At 46.0% G+C, this 20,696-nt stretch overlaps 1 protein-coding gene across 2 annotated transcripts in view; it reads left to right on the top strand.

Annotated features, from left to right (window-relative positions):
• Positions 1 to 902: 902 nt before the first annotated feature.
• Positions 903 to 20,696, top strand: part of ttc14 (tetratricopeptide repeat domain 14) — a 60,559-nt gene continuing 40,765 nt past the window's right edge. For both annotated transcript variants that reach the window (XM_038817600.1, XM_038817601.1), the window contains exons 1-6: positions 903 to 1,210; positions 8,510 to 8,631; positions 15,387 to 15,586; positions 16,042 to 16,126; positions 16,219 to 16,348; positions 17,899 to 18,054. In XM_038817600.1, coding sequence (XP_038673528.1) covers positions 1,074 to 1,210; positions 8,510 to 8,631; positions 15,387 to 15,586; positions 16,042 to 16,126; positions 16,219 to 16,348; positions 17,899 to 18,054 — 830 coding nt within the window. In that variant the 5' untranslated portion in view covers positions 903 to 1,073. The remainder of the gene's footprint in view (positions 1,211 to 8,509; positions 8,632 to 15,386; positions 15,587 to 16,041; positions 16,127 to 16,218; positions 16,349 to 17,898; positions 18,055 to 20,696) is intronic.

The raw sequence follows: 20,696 nt of genomic DNA, 5'->3' as shown, positions 1-20,696 counted from the left end.
AGGAAAAATTACTTCTCTTAAACTGCTGGGAATCTGTGGAATTCACTACCCCAGAGTGCAGTGGATGCCGCGATATTGAATACGCTTAAGGAGGAGCTAGACATTTAAAAATTCATAATGGGTTAAAGGGTTATGAAGAACGGGCAGAAAAGTGGAGCTGAGGTCGAGATGAGATCAGCCATGAATGGTGGAGCAGGCTCAAGGGGTTGAATTACCTAGTCCTGCTTCTAGTTCTTATGATCTTCTAGGTGCTGCCTGCTCCTGCTGAGTTTTTCCAGCATTTTCTGCTTTCATTTCAGGTATCTAGCAGCACCCACAGTATTTTGCTTTTCGAGCAGCCAGGTGAGGCCAGGCAGCAAGGAGAGGCCAGGCAGCAAAGGTGAGGCCAGGCAGACAGGTGAGGCCAGGCAGACAGGTGAGGCCAGGCAGACAGGTGAGGTCAGGCAGCAAGGAGAGGTCAGGCAGCAAGGAGAGGCCAGGCAGACAGGTGAGGCCAGGCAGCAAGGAGAGGCCAGGCAGCAAAGGTGAGGCCAGGCAGCAAAGGTGAGGCCAGGCAGACAGGTGAGGCCAGGCAGACAGGTGAGGTCAGGCAGCAAGGAGAGGCCAGGCAGCAAAGGTGAGGCCAGGCAGACAGGTGAGGCCAGGCAGACAGGTGAGGCCAGGCAGCAAGGAGAGGTCAGGCAGACAGGTGAGGCCAGGCAGCCAGGTGAGGCCAGGCAGCAAAGGTGAGGCCAGGCAGCAAAGGTGAGGCCAGGCAGACAGGTGAGGCCAGGCAGATAGGTGAGGCCAGGCAGATAGGTGAGACCGGATTTTCCGTTTCACAAACTGGCTGGGCCAACGAGAGGAGAGAAGGTGACTGCGCAAACTCGCAGCAGCGGAAAGCGCGCATGCGGGGTGGGGAGAGGCGGCGAGCGCGCAGGCGCGTGTCGAGTCTCCGGTACTCGGGTTGATATGTCTGCCCGGTCTCACCCGTCTGTTGGGCCGTGCCACGTTCGCCCTCGCTTCACCTCAGCCAGCTTCTGGAGGCAGTATGTCGAGGGGCCTCGCCAGCCGGAGCTAAATTGCTGCTGAATATGAACAAGGACCTGATGCGCCAGTCGGTGGGTTATCACGGGCCCACCTTGTTGTCCCTTCTGAAAAGTGAACAATATGAGAACGCAGACATTCACAGCGTCTCGGCCGAGTTCTTGAAAACCGCGCTTCACCACAGGTACCGCGATCTCTCCCTTTATTAATCGGGCTGCACTGTCAGCCCACACCTACTTTAACCAGCAGCAGTGCGGGGAGTCCTTTACTGCCGGCCGCAACTCGACTGCTGCACAAAACGCAAAGGGCGCCGCCACAGGCCCGAGCCTGTTTATTTTGCGCCTGTGTTTGTGTATGTGGAGTCATGGGCATGCTTTCATTGACTTGCAGGCAGCTCCAAATCCTGACAAGAGTCAGGCCTATGGAATCAATTGCAATATTTTTTTTAAAATTTAGATTACCCAATTCATTTTTCCAATTAGGGGCAATCCACCTACCCTGCACATCTTTGGGTTGTGGGGGTGAAACCCATGCAAATATGAGGAGAATGTGCAAACTCCACATGGACAGTGGGGCAGTGACCCAGAGCCGGAATACAACCTGGGACCTCAGCGTCATGAGGCAGCAATGCTAACCACTGCGCTACCATGCTGCCCCAATCACAATATTTAATCTTAAAACGTGTCCCATTCTGGTTGAATGGCAAATTAGTGACAAACTAAGTCCAAATTATTTTTTCTCCTTCAAATCCAATTGGAAGTGCGCTTTCCTAAGTTTAATAATATTTGAAGATGGTTAACAGAACTTTATTGGAATAGATGAAAATTAGCTGTATGGATTTCAATTATATTGTCCTCCTATGCTCAAAGATGCCACTAGGTGGCATTTTACCAAGTGCTGTTGGAGAAGGGAATTGACTTAATTGAGGTCATGCTTTCACTATTGGTCATTTTCAAAATGTATTTAAATATTTTGGATTGCTTAAGCCAGTGACCTATTTTTCAATTGCAGATTCCATTTGCTAAGTTAACTTTTTTTAAATTTGGAGATATATATATACCCAGCACCAGAAACTAGACATCACTGATCTGGCTTCAAATGATTTACATAGAATTTACAGTGCTGAAGGAGGCCATTCAGCTCATCGAGTCTGCACCGACTCCTGGAAAGTGCACCCTACCCAAGGTTAACACCTCCACCCCATCCCCATAACTCAGTAACCCCACCCAACACTAAGGGCAATTTATTATGGCCAATCCACCTAACCTGCACATCTTTGGACTGTGGGAGGAAACCGGAGCACCCGGAGGAAACCCACGCACACACTTGGAGGATGTGCAGACTCCACACACACAGTGACCCAAGCCGGAATTAAACTTGGGACCCTGGAGCTGTGAAGCGATTGTGCTATCCACAATGCTACCGTGCTATTTAAGACAGTGGCAGTAAGCAACAACAACTTGCATTCATCTAGTACCTTTTTAATCTGAATAACTATTCCAAGCCACCACAAGTCCAATCAAAAATGGACAGAAAGCCAAAGAGGAATATATGAGGAGGGATGAATGAAAGATTGATCAGAGATGTGTTTTAAGGAATGTCTTAAAGGAGAAGAGTGAATTGGTGGAATTCAGGAAAGGAATGGTGCGGAAAGATCAATTCGCTCCAGGAGTGACAATATAAGAAATAGGGCGTGGTCATTTTATAAACCAACTTTATTAAAATAAAAAATTTTAAACTTCAACTCTAACAATAACAGATTACATTCAGTTTCTTAGCCTTAACTCATCAGTTCCCATTAAACAACAACACTAACAGAACATGCAGCTCCCATGCCACTTTCACAGTCAGACAAAGGCAATATTTGCATTTACAAAGCTATTTTGCCTTGGTGGCGACTTTCATGACCTTCTCAATCGATTCCCAAAGTCTCCTCGTGCAACTGTTCAGATCAGCAGTTTTCTCTTTCTCTCTCTAAGTTTTGCCCAGCCCCACAAACAAAGGTTCACTGCTGGGGTTTCCAGGCTTGGAGCCATCAGCATTATCTTGGTTGTTTGATTGCCCACTCCCATTTATACAAAAGAGCAGAGCCATGCTATTGATAAACAACTAACCTCATTGATGGGCAAAGAGGCCATCAGACTTTGTAATGGGCTAATAGCTGGTCAGACAGGAGTATCTTTTTTTTTGTCTTTAACACTTTATTAACAAGTTTGCTGATACATAAACCTCTGGAAGGTGTTGATTTCACGACCAGTGCTCACTGATCCTTCAGCTCCCGCAGATGCCGAATTGCCAGATAGGAGTATCTTGAGGAACAACGGATCTGAGAATCCTGTGCATTCCCTCTAATGAGTTCAAGGCTAACTAGGACAATGTAACAACGCGAGGTGCTGGCGTACACCTCTGACTCTGTGATAGTAGGTTTTTTTCCCCTCAATCTGTTTAACTCCTAAATTACCTGCTACATTGGGGTCTCATTTCTGGACCCAGATCCTAATATCTGCCTTAGGTGGCAAATGACGCAAAGATGTCAAAGAATCCAACTACAGAGTTTGAGGCTGATTCTATTTCTGGAGGAGGTTACATTGACGAAGAAGGTAAATAATGAATAGACTTGACCACAAAAGCAGGATTTTTAAATTGGAACTAGTGCAGGTCAGCATGTTGAAAAATGAAATGAAAATCGCTTATTGTCACGAGTAGGCTTCAATGAAGTTACTGTGAAAAGCCCCTAGTCGCCACATTCCGGCGCCTGTCCAGGGAGGCTGGTACGGGAATTGAACCGTGCTGCTGGCCTGCTTGGTCTGCTTTAAAAGCCAGCGATTTAGCCGAGTGAGCTAAACCAGCCCCATGTTCACCTGCAATGGATGAGTAGGACTTTATATGAGATTAAATAATTGCAGAGTTCGGAATGAATTTGAGTTTGAGGAGAATGGGAGACCATGGCATGGGGGAGGTTTGATATAATTGAGCCCGGAGGTGACGGAAGCAAAGATAAGTGTCTCAGCAGGAGGTGGACTGAAGCATATGAGATGTGAGATATACAAGATACCGTGATATGGAAGGAAACTATCTTTTTTAAAGATAGGACGTTTTTATTCTTTCACAGGATGTGGGTGGTGCTGGCTCTGCCAGCATTTGTTGCCCATCTCAAATTATCCTTGAGAAGCTGCTAGCACGCAAAGCTGTGCTTTTTGAATAGGGCTTCAAAGTTATTAACAGTCTAACTTAATTGACAATGACTTTTGTGTAATTGGTGGCAAGGGTGTGGAGTTCCTAGCAGGGTTGAAGGTTTTTATCTTCCCATTAATCCTTTAAGATGGTTGAGAGACCCTAGAGTCTCAGTGCAGTAGTGGGAAAGTATGTAATTGCTGAAGATGCTGTGGCAAGGACTGTCGTTCTGAACTGGATCGTGGAGGACATGTATTGGAAGATGGTCTGAATGACTGTCAAAGTTTCAGAGATATTGAAGGATAGTGCATCGTGGCCCCAGTCATTGGAAGATGCCATTTGTGGTTGGTGTTGTGGTACTGCAAGAACCTGGTTTGCGAGCTGCAGACAGTTAAGGGGAAAGGATGGACAGGATTTTTGGTGTCTCTGGGAGCTATTTGCTAGATGTGATGGATCCAAAGTCTGCTTTTTAGAACTGGGAGGGTGCGGGGGGAAATAATGACAACAGTTTGGAACTTGAGGAGAAGGCACCACTTGCCATGTGAGTCCACTGAGGATCGAGCAGGGAATCCTGGGGCTTGGTAATTGATATGTAGGTGATAAGGTCCAGGGAGAAGTAGTTGGTTTTCTTGGACTAGGTCAACCCTGGATGTAGCTTAATTTTCCATATACTTACACGGTTGGTAACCCCAATTATTTTTGTTTTTATATATGCTGTCACCATGACCAATGCCAGAAGTGACCTGGATAGTATGCCAACTGCTCTTTTGTCATTGCCGCTCCTTTTCAGCAATTATTCTTTGATGCAACACTATCCACAGCCATCCCACAAGGTTCATTACACTTGGCATGCAAACTATGTCAGACTCGACCTGAGCAAACTCGGATAGAAGGGATGAGCTGGACATTGAAAGCTGTAACATCATGTTCAGTAAAAAATAAAATGATTAGTGGTAATTTCATTTTACTATGAAGTAGGATATTATTGGATCTTTGTTCTGTAATTAAGTGTTTTCACTTTGACTATGTGTTATTTTTATGGGCTCTTTTTTTTTACCTTGTTTGTTGGGTCACATTTTTGATAAGCATCTTGTTGCTGAATTATCTTTGAGGAGCTTTGGACTGACTAAATCCTATATTGTAGGCTATGCTGAGAGCTGGAGAACTCGGACTCCAGATAGTGCTCAAGGTCCTTCAACTGTTGCATGCTAAAAGAAAAAGCTTATTGTGCAGTTTTCCGTCAGGTAGTTGACATCGTCAGAGGTGAGCACAGGGAAATCTCTTTTAATATTTACAACAAGTCCTCCAGATGGAAAGGTTTCAAAACTCTGGTGAACAAGACCTTAAATAAGACATTGAAAAGTAGAATACTGCGGATGCTGGAAACTGAAAATGCTAGCGATATTTCAAGTTGGGCAGCATTTGTGGGAAGAGAAGCAGAATTGATGTTTCAGATCGGTGACCTTTCATTATAACTAGCAAATAAAGAGATACAATAGGTTTAGAGCAAGAGGGAAGTGGGGCAGGGTGAAAACAAAGGTAAACCTGATCAAACATGAACGGAATAGAAAGCAATGAAGATGAACAAGGTGAAAGGAACAAACTGAAATCCTGTTTGAGAGAAGAGCAGAATTTCTTCAAGACAGGCTGTCCAGGAAGAGAAATGGCAGTGAGTTAAACACTAATTGATCAGCAGAACACTAAACATGTTGAAAATCTTTACCTAGGTGCAGCTGCAGTCTGCATTCTTTTGAAAAGGAAAAAGAAAAGCAGAACACCTGCAAAACCTGGAGGATGTCATGAGATTTTCAGCAGCAGGCATGTGCCTAAATAGGGAGAAATGTGTTTTCCTTGCACCTCAAGTAACCTATCTGGGGTACAAGGTTGACAAATCAGGGCTACACCCTTTGGAGGATTCGGTGAGGGCGATTAAAGATGCCCCGGCCCCACCACAGTCCAGGAGTTAAGGTCTTTTTTAGGATTGGTGACATTATGGAAAGTTCATACAGAACAGAGCTTCCATCTTGGACCCCCTACACCAATTACTAAAAAAGGGGGCATGCTTGGGAGTGGTCCACCCGCCAAGACGAGGCTTTCAAGAAGATAAAAGAATAGCTTTCCTCAGAGAACATCTTGGTACACTACAACCCCAGGAAAGAGATGGTGCTCACGTGCGACGTCTCCATATGGTGTTGATGCAGTCTTGGCACACGGGGCAAAACGGACAGGAACGACCTATAGCGTTTGCTTCCAGGACACTGGCAGCAGCAGAACGAAAGTACGCCCAAATCGAAAAGGAAGGATTGGCTGTAATATTCGTGATGAAGAAATTTCACCAGTACTTGTATTACAGACCAGAAGCCATTGCTGGGTTTGTTGAAAGAAGACAAAGCAATACCACCAATAGCTTCGGCCCAGATCCAACGCTGGGCCCTACTACTGGCGGCGTACCAGTACCAACTGGAGCATCAGCCAGGAACCCGGGTGGCAAACAGCGATGCACTAAGCAGGCTGCCATTACCGGACGCCCTGCCATTAGTACCCAGAGTAGAGGAACCGGTAATGACGTTACATTTCCCGGACACCCTCCCATTGGCCGCACAAAATATTTGTTTATGGACCCAAAGGGACCCGGTTTTATCAAAAGTAAAACACGTGCTAATTGAGAAGGTGGAAAGACCGGTCCAGGCGGAATTCCACCTTTACTGGAGCAGACGAGAGCAGATCACCGTGGAAGATGGGATCCTGCTATGGGGGTGGGGGGGGGGGGGGGGGGGGGGGGCTCGCGTAGTAGTTCCAAGTCAAGGCCGTCAAGCCATACTGGCTGAACTACATCATGGGCACCCTGGAGTCTCAAAAATGAAGATGCTGGCCAGAAGCCATGTCTGGTGGCCGGGCCTGGACACAGACAAAGCGGCATTGATAGGCCGGTGCCAAGAATGCCAACAAGGCCAGAAGGTGCCACCGGCAGCCCGATGCACCCATGGAAATGGCCAGGTAGACCATGGTCGCGACTTCATGTCGATTCTGCAGGCCAGGCCCGTATATAGGTTTAATGTTTTTTATAACAGTAGACGCCTATTCCAAATGGCTGGACGTCTACAAAATGAACTCTGCAAATTCAACAACTACCATTGAAAAACTCCGCACCTCGTTCGCAATTCATGGTAACCCGGAGGTGTTAGTTTCGGATAATGGATAGGTTTTCGCCAGTCAGGACGTCACAAAATTTATGAAGTCGAATGGCATTCGGCACATAAGGAGGGCACCATACCACCCGGCATCAAATGGTTTGGCGGAGAGAGCCGTCCAGACCTTAAAGGTCGGGTTGAAGAAACAGTCAGCAGCATCATTGGACACCAAACTGTCACGCTGGCTATTTGACGACAGAACAACCCCACACACCACAACGGGAATAGCACCGGTGGAGCTACTCATGGGCAGATGACTCCGAACCCGGTTGAGTCTACTATTCCCGAATTTAGGTGGCAGAATAGAGCGACGCCCAGAGGCCCAATGCAGGGGCCACGAAAACACTTGTTCAATACGGATGAAAATGTATGGGTCAGAAATTATGCGAATGGCCTCACATGGGTAGCAGGAACTGTCAAGGCCAGGACAGGACCTGTGTTGTATGAGATACATGTGCGAAAACATGTAATAAAGAAACACCTGAACTAGGTGTGGGCCTCAGATTCGTTTCCTCCTCTGGAGCTGACTCAGACCATCATACCAAAGACCGTGGAGAGTCCTCCCTGACAAACTATACACGCCCCTCCGATACCACTGGTGAGGACATTGGACTCTGATATGGACACTGTGAATGATGCCGCACCTGTAAACATGCTGCTGGAGGAAAGGGGCAAATCAGTCCTCAGGCGCTCACATTGGAAAAGACGGACCCTCTGCACTCCAGGTGTAGACAGCAGACTGAATGGACATGGTTGTTCAGCTGTTGGGTTTGTAAATAAAAAGAATTCTGGTGACGGGACTTCTGTGTCCTTGGACTTATTACAGTATTGTCAGGTCAAAAATTTTGTATGATCAGGCCAAAAAATAAGTTTTCTTTCACATATTGAACCAACGTGGTGTACAATATACTGAAACATGATTAATGCAATTTAAGATTACATGCAATAATAGCTTTTCTGTTTTGCATGCGTTCAAGTATTGGATATTTTTGAATGATCAGTCAGTTTGCTAAATTTCATAGTACATCAGTGTACCAATGAATCATTCAGATACATTATGGCTAATCAGACAACATCACAGAATAATGTTATTAATGTACCTCACTACTGTTTTGCAGAAGGGATAGAAGAATTGATAATATTGCTATACAGCAATTTATTGCAAGAAAAGCCGATCTTCTCTTTGCTCCATCGTGGAAGTCAACGACCAGCACTGAACTGAATGATGAAGAGACTGAAGGTGATCTGGTTGCAAGCACATGATATTGTCTAGACTTTTCTTTGTCATCTATTTTTGCAGTGTTTTCTTAATTTTAACTTTTGGAAATTTTCTTTTTTTTTAATTTTGCTTTCAGAAATTAACGCTGATTTGATCACTTTCAATTACTAATTTTTTCAACTTAAATTTTCTGACGGTTTGTTATTCCAGTTTTTTCCTTGCTTTTGTTCTGCTCCTCTTTCCAGGCCCTGCACATTTTCCTGACAGCTTGAGGTGAGTTAACGGGTGCCTAACAGCATTCTGGAATCGCCACTGAGTAGTCAGGTTGTGGATTCAAGTCGCACTTGAGCATGCAATCTACATTAGCACTTTAGTTCCGTACTAAGGTGGCAGCATTCAAAAAAGTACTGGGAGCTGGTGTTGTTTGTCCGGACGCTCGTTATTGGAATGTTGTGCAGGAGCTTTCCCCAGGAGGTAAATCCTGATCCAAGCCCGAACTGCTCCAGTACCTCTGTGAGGTACTTCCACTCTACTCTGTCAAAGGCCTTTTCTGGGTCCAGGGAGACGGCGCTCTCTCCCCGGATGGGGTTATGATCACGTTCAGCAGGCATCTGATGTTCGATGTTAGCTGTCTCCCTTTGACAAAACTTGTCTGGTCCTCTACGACTTCCTCTGGAACGTAGTTCTCCAGCCTTGAACTAAGAACATGGCAATTATTTTGGCATTTGCGTTTAGTATGACCTGCATTCCGTTGGGTCTTTGTCTTTCTTGGATATTAGTGAGATTGAGGCCTGTGCTAATGTAGGTGGCAGTCTGTCCCTAACCAGTGGCCCTGCAAACCTGTATCGGTCAAGAATACCAACCTTGGCCAAAACCCTGAGCAGTCCTTGTGCCATATCCCTATATACCCATCCTACCCATGTATTTGTTAAGATGCCTTTGAACACTGTTAATGTATCTGCTTCCACAACTCACCTAGCATCGTGTTCCAGGCACTCACCACCCTCTGTGCAAATAAAACATGCCTCGCACATCTCTGAACTTTGCCCAACGGACCTGAAACCGATGTCCCCTGGCGACTGACCCCTCCAACCCTGGGAAAAAGTGCCTGCCCATCCACTATCCTTGCCCCTCATCATCTTGTAGACCTCTTTGAGGGCATCCCTCAACCTCCGTCAATCTAATGAAAACGGTCAGAGTCTATTCAGCCTCTCCACATAGCTAGCGCCCTCCAGACCAGGAAACATCCTGGTAAACCTCTTCTGCACCTTCTCCAAAGCCTCCACATCCTTCTTGTAGTGTGGCGACCAGAATGTGCGTAATATTCCAGGTGCGGCTGTACCAAGGTTCTATACAACTGTAGCACGACTTGCCAGTTTTTATACTCTGCCCTGTCCAATGAAGGCAAGCATTCCGTATGCTTTCTTTTTTTTATAAATGTTTTTTATTCAGTTTTCATGTTTTATATTGAACAAATTACAAATTGTTAGAGAGAGAAAAAAAAACACGCAAAAATTAACATATGTATTTACAGGTGAGCATCCTCGTAGTAATAACTGTGGCCTCCCCCTCTTTGCCGGCATACATATTTTACATTCCCCAACATGTTTATTGGCATTTATTTAGTTTGGTTTTGGGCCTTAGCTAGCCATCAAACCCCCGTAACGAGCCCGTAGCCCCCCCCCCTCCCCGCCGGCTACCTTCCCCCGACTATTCTTCCTCTTGTACGTTGGCCACAAACAGGTCCCGGAACAATTGCATGAATGGCTCCCACGTTCTGTGGAAGCCGTCGTCCGACCCTCGGATGGCGAATTTGATTTTCTCCATTTGGAGAGAATCCGAGAGGTCGGACAGCCAGTCTGCAGCTCTGGGCGGTGCTGTTGACCGCCAGCCAAACAGGATTCTACGGCGGGCGATCAGGGAGGCAAAGGCAAGGGCGTCCGCCCTCCTCCCCAGGAATAGATCTGGCTGGTCTGAAACCCCGAAGACCGCCACTATCGGGCATGGCTCCACCCTCACCCCCACCACTTTGGACACAGCCTCGAAGAAGGCTGTCCAGTACTCCACAAGTCTGGGGCAAGACCAGAACATGTGGGCGTGGTTGGCCGGGCCTCTTTGGCACCGTTCACATCTGTCCTCCACCTCCGGGAAGAACCTACTCATACGGTTTCTCGTTAAGTGGGCTCTATGTACCAATTTTAGTTGCGTCAGGCTGAGCCTTGCGCACGTGGAGGTGGAGTTGACCCTATGCAGTGCTTCGCTCCAGAGTCCCCACCCTATCTCCATCCCCAGGTCGTCCTCCCATTTCCTTCTTGTTGCGTCCAGTACGGTGTCGTCCCTATCTACCAGTCGGCCATACATGTCACTACAGTTCCCTTTCTCTAGGATACTTGCGTCCAGTAGGTCTTCCAGTAGTGTCTGTCGTGGCGGTTGTGGGTACGTCCTTGTCTCCTTTCGTAGGAAGTTTTTGAGCTGCAGGTACCGTAGCTCGTTCCCCCCAGCTAGCTGAAATTTCTCTGTCAGTTCGTCCAGTGTTGCGATCCTGTCGTCCGTGTATAGGTCCCTGACTGTCAGTGTCCCCCCGTCCTGTCTCCACCTTTTGAAGGTGGCGTCAGTCAGTGCTGGTTTGAACCTATGGTTGTTGCAGATGGGAGCCTTGTCCGACATTTTGTTCAGGCCAAATTGCTGCCGCAGTTGGTTCCAGGATTGGAGGGTGGCTGTCACCACTGGGCTGCTGGAGTGTTTTTTGGGTGGGGATGGGAGTGCTGCCGTGGCGAGGGCCCGGAGGGAGGTCCCCATGCAGGAGGCCTCCTCCGCACGCACCCACTCGGCTTCTGGCTCCTGGATCCATCCCCTTACTCGCTCGGCTGTTGCCGCCCAGTGGTAGAATTGTAGATTCGGGAGGGCTAGCCCCCCCCTGGATTTTGTTTTTTGTAGGACCTTCTTTGGGATCCTAGCATTTTTACCCCCCCATACGAACGCCATGATAAGTTTGTCCAGCGCTATGAAGAAGGCCTTGGGGATGTAGATCGGAATGGATCTAAACAGGAAGAGGAACCTGGGCAATACGTTCATTTTGATCGTCTAGACTCTTCCTGCGAGGGAGAGTGGGAGTGTGTTCCATCTTTGCAGGTCCTTTTTTACTTCCTCCGCCTGGCTGGTGAGGTTCCATTTGTGGATCCCTTTCCAGTCATGGGCTATTTGGATCCCCAGGTAGCGGAATTTATGTCGGGCTTGTTTGAACGGCAGCCCCTTTAGTGCTGCCCCCCCCCCCCCCCCCCCTTGCTGGTGGACTGGGAAGATCTCGCTTTTGCTCATGTTGAGTTTGTAGCCCGAGAAGGCTCCAAACTCTTTCAGGAGCGCGATGATTCCGTCCATGCTGCTTTGTGGGTCCGAGATGTAGAGGAGCAGATCGTCTGCATAGAGTGAGACTCTGTGCTCTCTGCCTCCCCTTCGGATCCCCCTCCAATTTTTTGCTGCCCTGAGCGCAATTGCTAGCGGTTCGATTGCTAGTGCGAACAGCAGTGGGGACAGTGGGCATCCTTGTCTGGTGCCCCTGTGCAGCTGGAAGTATTGGGAGTTGGTATTGTTGGTCCGTACACTCGCCATGGGGGCGTTGTATAGGAGTTTTACCCATGCGGTGAACCCTGTTCCAAGCCCGAACCGCTCCAGTACCTCTATGAGGTATTTCCATTCGACTCTGTCGAAGGCCTTTTCTGCGTCCAGGGAGACGATCACCTCTTGTGTTCTCTCCCCGGAGGGGGTCATTATCACGATCAGCAGGCGCCTGATGTTCGAGGTGAGCTGTCTACCTTTGACGAAGCCCGTCTGGTCCTCTGTGACCACCTCAGGTACACAGTCTTCTAGCCTTTTGGCTAGGATTTTGGCCAGTATTTTGGCGTCTGCGTTCAGCAGAGATATGGGTCTGTATGACCCATATTCCGTTGGGTCTTTGTCTTTCTTAGGTATCAGTGAGATTGAGGCCTGTGCTAACGTGGGTGGCAGTGTGCCCCTAGCTAGCGAGTCTGTGAACATCTCCCGCAGGTGCGGGGCCAGCGCTGTCGCAAATTTTTTGTAGAAGTCCGCCGGGAATCCGTCCGGTCCCGGCGCCTTCCCCGTCTGCATGGAGCTGATACTGTCCATGATCTCTCCCAGTGCTAGTGGTGCTTCCAGGTCACGTTTCCTTCCCTCTCCCACGACTGGTATGACCAGTCCATCAAGGAACCGGTTCGTCCCAGCCTTCCCCGTTGGGGGCTCTGAGGTATACAGCTCTTGGTAGAAGGCCTTGAAGGTTTTGTTAATCCTCTCTGGTTCTGTTTCCAACATGCCTCTGGTACCCCTGATTTGCCCAATTTCTCTGGTGGCTGCCTGCTTTCTCAGCTGGTGTGCCAACAGGCGGCTGGCTTTGTCTCCGTGTTCGTACAGGGTCCCGCGCGCCTGGCGGAGTTGGTGCACTGCTTTCCTGGTGGAGAGCAGGTCAAAGTTCCTTTGTAGTTCTTTTCTCTCCGCCAGGAGCTCTACGGTCGGGGCCTCGGAGTATTTACGGTCTACCTCCAGTATGGAGTCGACCAGCTTCTGCCCAGCCACCCTTTCCTCCCTATCTCTTTGCGCTTTGAAGGCAATGATTTCCCCTCTTATTACGGCCTTAAGCGCTTCCCAGAACGTGGAGGATGATACCTCCCCGTTTTGGTTGTTCTCCGTGTACTCCGCTATGGCCCGCGCTATCCTTTCGCTGAAGGCCTTGTCAGCTAGTAAGGCACCGTCCAACCTCCATGTGGGGCGCTGGGCCCTTCCCGTCTCCAGCCGCACGTCCATGTAGTGTGGGGCGTGGTCTGATATCACAATTGCGGAGTATTCCACCTTGTCTATCCCTGGAAGCACCGTTTTCCCCACCACAAAGAAGTCAATTCTGGAGAACACGTTGTATACTGGGGAGAAGAAGGAGAATTCTTTCTCCCCCCGTATGCTTTCTTGACTACCATGTCCACTTGTGTTTCCACTTTCAAAGATCTGTGGACCTGCACGCACAGATCTTTCTGACTTTCTATATTCCTAAGAGTTTTGCCATTTACGGTATATTTCCCCTCTATGTTAGGCCTCCCAAAATGCATTAGCTCACATTTTGCCGGATTAAACTCCATTTGCCATTTCTCTGTCTCCAACCTATCTATGTCCTGTTGTATCATCTGCCACTCCGCCAACCTTGGTGTCATCCGTGAACTTACTGATCAGACCAACTACATTTTCTTCCAAATCATTTATGTATACTGCAAACAGCAAAGGCCCCAGCACGGATTCCTCTGGAAAACCACTCATCACAACCTTCCATTCAGAAAAACACCCTTCTACTGCTACCCTTTGCCTTCTGTGACCGAGCCAATTCTGTATCCATCTTACCACCTCACCTCTGATCCAGTGTGACCTCACCTTTTGTACAAGTCTGCCAAGAGGCACCTTGTCAAAGGCTTTACTGAAGTTCATGTAAACAACATGCCCCATCCAAGCCCCTAGCGCTAAGTGAGACCCAGTCAATATGGGGACAACAAAATCTCCTACCATAACCCCTGTTAGTTTTGCACCCAAAATCGTTCTACCTACGTGCTCCTCTATCTCTCACTGACAGTTCGGGGGCCTGTAATAAACGCCCATTGTGATTGCCCCCTTCATGTTCCTGAGCTCTACCCAGATTGCCTCATTGTGAGCCCTCCCGAGGTACTATAATATTCTCCTTAATCAGTAATGCTACCCCCTCACTCCTTTTACATCCCCCTCTATCTCTCCTGAAGCATCTATATCCTCCAACATTCAGCTGCCAATCCTGCCCTTCCTTTAACCATGTTTCTGTGATATCCACAACATCATGATTCCAAGTACTAATAAGTGCTCTAAGTTCATCTGCCTAACCTGCTATACTTCTGGCGTTGAAACAAATACACGTCAAACCACTAAGTTTGAGCAGACAATGTGATGTTGTTCTCTATTTCCCCTTCAGTTATTACAGCTTCTGTGCTCTTGCTCTAGTTCCCACCCCCCTGCCATACTAGTTTAAATCTTCCCGAGTGACTCTAACAAACCTCCCAGCCAGGATATTGGTACCTTTCCAGTTTAGATACAACCTGTCCTTCTTGTGCATGACACCTGCCCCGGAAGAGATCCCAGTGGTCCAGAAATCTGGGAGGGGCTGGTTTAGCACACTGAGCTAAATAGCTGGCTTTTAAAGCAGACCAAGGCAGGCCAGCAGCACGGTTCAATTCTCGTACCAGCCTCCCCGAACAGGTGCCGGTATTTGGCGACTAGGGGCTTTTCGCAGTAACTTCATTTGAAGCCTATTTGTGACGATAAGTGATTTTCATTTTATTTTCATCTGAAACCCTCCCTCCTACACCACCAGTTAGCCACGCATTTAGCTGCACTATCCTCATATTACTAGCTTCACTGGCACGTGGCACAGGGAGTGATCCTGAAATTACAACCCTTAGAGGTCCAGCTTTTTAGCTTACTGCCTAACTCCCTGATCTCCTTCTGCAAGACCACATCACTCTTCCTGTCTATGTCGTTAGTACCTATGTGCACCACGACTTCTGGCTGTTCACCCTCCCCTTTCAGGATGTCCTATGATCGTTCAGAGACATTTAAATGAAATAACATTTTGGAATAAATCATGCTCATTGCAGATAGATTTTGTTGTAATGATAGTGTGATTTTGAATTTGTTATAGATTTATTGTAGAACCCCAGGCACTTTCATATATCTTGAAGCCCTTTTTTCTTTTTCAGATTATTATGCAATTATGCCTCCTCTCGAACAGCTAATGGAGGTTCCAAATGATGACAAAAGACAGTACTTTTTCCGTGATATTGAACGTGGAGATATAGTGATTGGGCGAGTTTCATCCATTCGTGATTTTGGATTCTTCATGACATTAATCAGTCTTGGAGGAGACCTTAGGCGGGACATTGAATCGTTGGAAATAACAGTAAGATATTGCAGCATGTATTATTGCTATAAGAGTTTAAGATTTTGAAAATAGTGTTATTAAGTTGTAACTGCACTTTAAATTTACCCAATTCATTTTTCCAATTAAGGGGCAATTTAGCATGGCCAATCCACCTATCCTGCACATCTTTGGGTTGTGGGTGCGAAACCCATGCAAACACGAGGAGAATGTGCAAACTCCACAAGGACAGTGACCCAGAGCTGGGATTGAACCTGGGACCTCAGTGCCGTGAGGCTGCAGTACTTCCCACTGCGCCACCGTGCTACCTCTAACTGCATTTTTAAGGGAGAATATTAAAACTAACTTCACAGAATTACCTATAGTTGACAATTAAACTAACTTGTTTTCATGATTTAAAGTTGTTTGAGGATGTGCAAAATGCGAAAATGTGAAAATTGAACCACATGTTAATTACATGTTTAAAATTATTGCAGGCACTTTGTCCTGTAAGAGATGTGCCTTCACATGGGAAACATGAAGATCCTTTGTCTTACTTTCAAGTAGGAGATCTCATAAGAGGTATTGATGATCAATAATATTTATTGAAAAATTGGTGTTGATTGGAATATGCCTCAGTTATCATACATCCATCTCTTCGATCTGTTTTACAGCTGTTTTAAAAGATGTTGATCGTTATCATGAAAGGCTTGCAGTAACTTTGAATCCTTCAGCTCTTCCAACTCATCTTTCACATTGGAAATTGGGTGTCATCAGTGGTGAAGATCTTCCTGCATACTACCGGTACCATTGTGCAACTCTTTCCCCCTCCCCTCCCTTCAACTCATATGATAAATAGGACGCTGATAGTTATATGATCCTTTTTTATGTGTGTGACGTTTATCTAATTGAGATTTTGCTGTGTGCTGCTCTGAAACTCATTATACAAACATTTACCATGGGATTTTCAATATTAAAATATATTTTACATAATTTTTAAAACTCAATGAGTTATTTGTGTGTCATAATTTCAATTTCTTAATTGAATTGTCTTTATTGTCTTTTGTTACATTATTTTTTATTTGAAGGGGCTCAGCCTCCCCTCAATGTTTGGACTGGATCTTAATATTTTTGTCTAGACATATGGCTTTACTGAATGCCGAATGTGCAATGGGTATAATTTCCCAGGATCTATCAGTATCATATATTATGATCCCTGTCCAGCTTGATAACTTTTTTTTAAAGAAAATAATCCCCACTATACTAACGAAAGGAAAGCTGCTAGACAAGATTTCACTTTTTAAACTACAGTAGCAAATAAACTCAAATCAAAATTCAACCATTAATTAACTGGCCAAGGATATTTGAAATAAAAAGGAAAATTCCGCTCCAATTAGTTGCTACAACACCATATGCCGTAGATCAAAGCAGTCTTATTACTTCTTACACAAATGTGGCATGACATGTAATCTCATTCTTTCGAACTCTGCCTCCATTTTGTTGGATCTCTCATTTCCCACCTAATCATTTGGCTCGAGTTGTGTGAACACAATTAACACAGACAACGCACACGTCTATGAGGCCCCTCTCCCTCTGTTCACGACAGTCCTGATGGTGCCGAATCCTTCAAAACCCCTTTCTCCAACATCTTATAATAATTCAACAACATCAATCCATAATCACTCCCCTTTTCTGTCTTCAGTGTTCTATCCTTTCCAACTGTATAACACACATAATAATGCCGTGTCTGCTCTGTTCGCAAGAGACCTGCTTCAACACCAGGATCTGTTTGAAATTTGCCAAACGCCTGTTCTATTTGGAGAGAGCCTTGCTTGTTCCTTTCCTTGCACAAATTCCCAGCATTCTGAACTGCCAAACAGAAAAACAGGCTGACCTCGCTGAAATCTATTTGGTGAAAACAAATTGCTAAAACTATGCTATATTCTCCTGATTTACTGAGTTTTAGATGATCAGTGCAGTTTAGTCTGTAGAGGGGGCACTCCTCGGTATTGTGCATAGCCTTCCTCATTGGACCATATTTACAGATAGCCGCTGTTGCAACCTTGATGTCCAAAGTGCTGATCGGGATTTAAGAAGTTAGTAGTTTTAAAGTGCAGGCACTGTTACACTGTAGAAGTCTATGTCAACCAATTTAGTTTTGACTTTGTGATTTAGCAATTCACTGTTGACATTCAATATATCTCATTTGCTTCTCTTGTTTGATGTAAACCTTTTAAGAGCACTTGATCATTTTTGTTAGCATATTCCTAGTCTAGCTAATACAACAATGTTGACATCCACACTGTGAAATCAATTGCTACTGCTGCTGTTAACCTTTTTATTTATGTCTGCAGGTGTAATTTAACTCTGGGTAATCCTGTTGCTGAAACATATGACAAAATTTTATATCGCACACTTGGTTTTGCTAATCCATCAACTGTTGAATATTTGCTGGGCAAACTTGGAATTAGTGAAATTGAATCACCATCTCTGATGAGAGGATTGCAGAGGTAAGGCCTGAGGCTGCGTTTCAAGAGTAGCAATGCCTGTTGTAACTTGCAACATATTTTTTGTCCCAAATGTTTAACAATCTTTCATCTTCCCATCCAATTTAACTAAAAACTTAATTTTGTTTCTTCCATGACAATAGACAAAGTGTTTTAAGATTGTTTTGATTACTTAAACAGCAGCACTTTGTTTATATAGCATCTTTAATGTGAAATATTATCCAAGGTGCTGAGTATAAGGAAATGAACTCTAACCATGGAAAGCTAAATGGAAAAGATGGTTTTGTCAACATTTTAAGCAAGAGGTTTAGATTGGAATTTCAGAAAATAAGACTATGATGGCAGATGAAGCTGGTATCATTGGTGTGGCAACGTATTGCACCAAAGCAATGGAGAAGTTTAGAGGTGCTATAATGCTATTTGAGGTTGTAGAATCAGGATTAGAGAAGGCAATGGAAGGGATTTCAGACAAATACTTTAAATATAATGGGTTGAAAGAAAGAGAGCAAGTGCAGTGAATATGGTGCGATGAATGGACCAAAATGCTGGTGATGTAATTTTGGGCAGGTTGAAGTGGATTGGTGATGTCTCCAGCAAGGAGAGGATTTGGGTGGGCTTTTGAACTGGGTATCATGAGAAGGATGAAGGGGGAGTGCATCTTGGGATTCTTAGTAAAATGATTTTGGATTGACTTCCTATTGCTTGACAGTCACTAGGGATATTACTGGCTGATGCAGTTCCATAGATCAGTTATCTTATTGTGGACAGATGCAGGGTTCAAAGGATTAACAACGCTCCACTACCTGTTGAGGATGTGAATCTGAGATAGATTTTAGTGTTTGTATATAGAAGAGGAAAAGAGATTAGTTTGTGCAGAGGCTGCCTGGATTGGCGAAGGATGCAATGCTGCTGGTCCAGTTTGCCTTTGCTGTTTGGCAGCATCCCATAATACTGTAAGGCAGGCAGCACGGTAGCATTGTGGATAGCACAATTGCTTCACAGCTCCAGGGTCCCAAGTTCGATTCCGGCTTGGGTCGCTGTCTGTGCGGAGTCTGCACATCCTCCCCGTGTGTGCGTGGGTTTCCTCTGGGTGCTCCGGTTTCCTCCCACAGTCCAAAGATGTGCAGGTTAGGTGGATTGGCCCTGATAAATTGCCCTTAGTGTCTAAAATTGCTCTTAGTGTTGGGTGGGGTTACTGGGTTATGGGGATAGGGTGTGTTGCTCGTTCTGGGTGAGTGTGCTTTACACTCAATTTGGCTCTGTTTTATTCCTTAGCTCTAGAGTCGCCAGGTATTGTTAAGATACCTCCACAAGTTTCAAGTTCAAGCTCAGTCCAATAACTCAATACACTAGTTAGTAAGTTCAAACAAGACACGTTTATTACAATACAGTTATCTACTAATTATGCATATAAAACTACAAGACTAGGCTAATCCTACCACTAACAGGCCAATACATATCTGGAATAAGGGAGCTGCTGGATCAGGGAACAATGGCCTCTTGCTTTGTCCTGGATCCGCAGGCTTCCAGTTGGTGTGGACTAAAGGGGTCAGGAGTGTCTACTCTCGTAGCGTGCGTTGTATGACACTTACTTGATGGCGGCTGCTGACCAGGCCTCTCCTTCTCAAGGTTCTTCGAGAGCTGCTAAGATGTTCTGCTGGGAGGGCCGGCTAAGAGAACGGAATGCTGGCTGAGAGAGGCTGGCTAAGAGAACGAATCAGTCCTGGGACCTGACTTTTATAGGTCCCAGGGGCTTCGCATCCTTCAGGGCGGACCCTCTATAAACCTGCAATCGATTGGGTCTCTTCCCAATCGATTGATTTGAATTTCCCCAATAACGGGGCCGTTCCTCGATCAACGGGCGGTTCCTTACACCTTATTGGTGTCCTTTGTCTTAGACTCTACTGGCGCCGGAATGTCTGACCTTCCATAGAATGTTTAACTGTTGTGTCCATTGTGTCTGGGAAACACCGTGAATCGCTTCATTAATATGCGCAGCTCGTTAGTTACAATTCTGTCGGGTTTCTGTGGCAGCTAGAATACAGGGGATTCTGCAGACTGCTTGTTTCTTTGCCAATGTCCATTTTACCCTGCAATCTTTGCGTTCTTCCTTTTGCGTGAGGAAGTGGTCAACCCAGGTGGCTACAGGTGGAGGTGTTGACCTCGGGTAGGGTTCTCTTTCCAAGAGCCGATGCAGACTCGATGCGCCGCATGGCCTCCTTCTGCACTGTAAATTCTATGAAGACAAACCTCAGGGAGCAATGGATGTTGGTCTTGCAACTGGCTTATTCAATGAACATTTTAACTCCTGAAGGTTTTGGAGCAATGCGAAGGGAATCAAATATCTTACTGCTGTTATGATTGCATTTGTGTGTATTTTTTTAGTTTTGCACGGTAGCCTGTTGCCCATGAAACAACTTGCCAATCAGTGCAGTAGCAGGTTGCTTGACTTTACACGGTATTGATTTTTATGGGGCTGGCTTGATAGGCATTGAAGTCTGATCTGTTTGATCTCTTTCTGGAGATCCATCCGACGGCAGAGTGGTATTTTCATTAGACTAGTAATCCAGAGATCTAGTGTAATCGTCTGGGGAGCTGGGTTTGAATCCCACCACATCACGTGGTGACATTTAAACTCAATAAAA

Source organism: Scyliorhinus canicula, chromosome 13 (assembly GCF_902713615.1).
Source record: "Scyliorhinus canicula chromosome 13, sScyCan1.1, whole genome shotgun sequence".
Lineage (NCBI taxonomy): Eukaryota > Metazoa > Chordata > Chondrichthyes > Carcharhiniformes > Scyliorhinidae > Scyliorhinus > Scyliorhinus canicula.
This window is presented reverse-complemented; position numbering and strand designations above follow the sequence as displayed.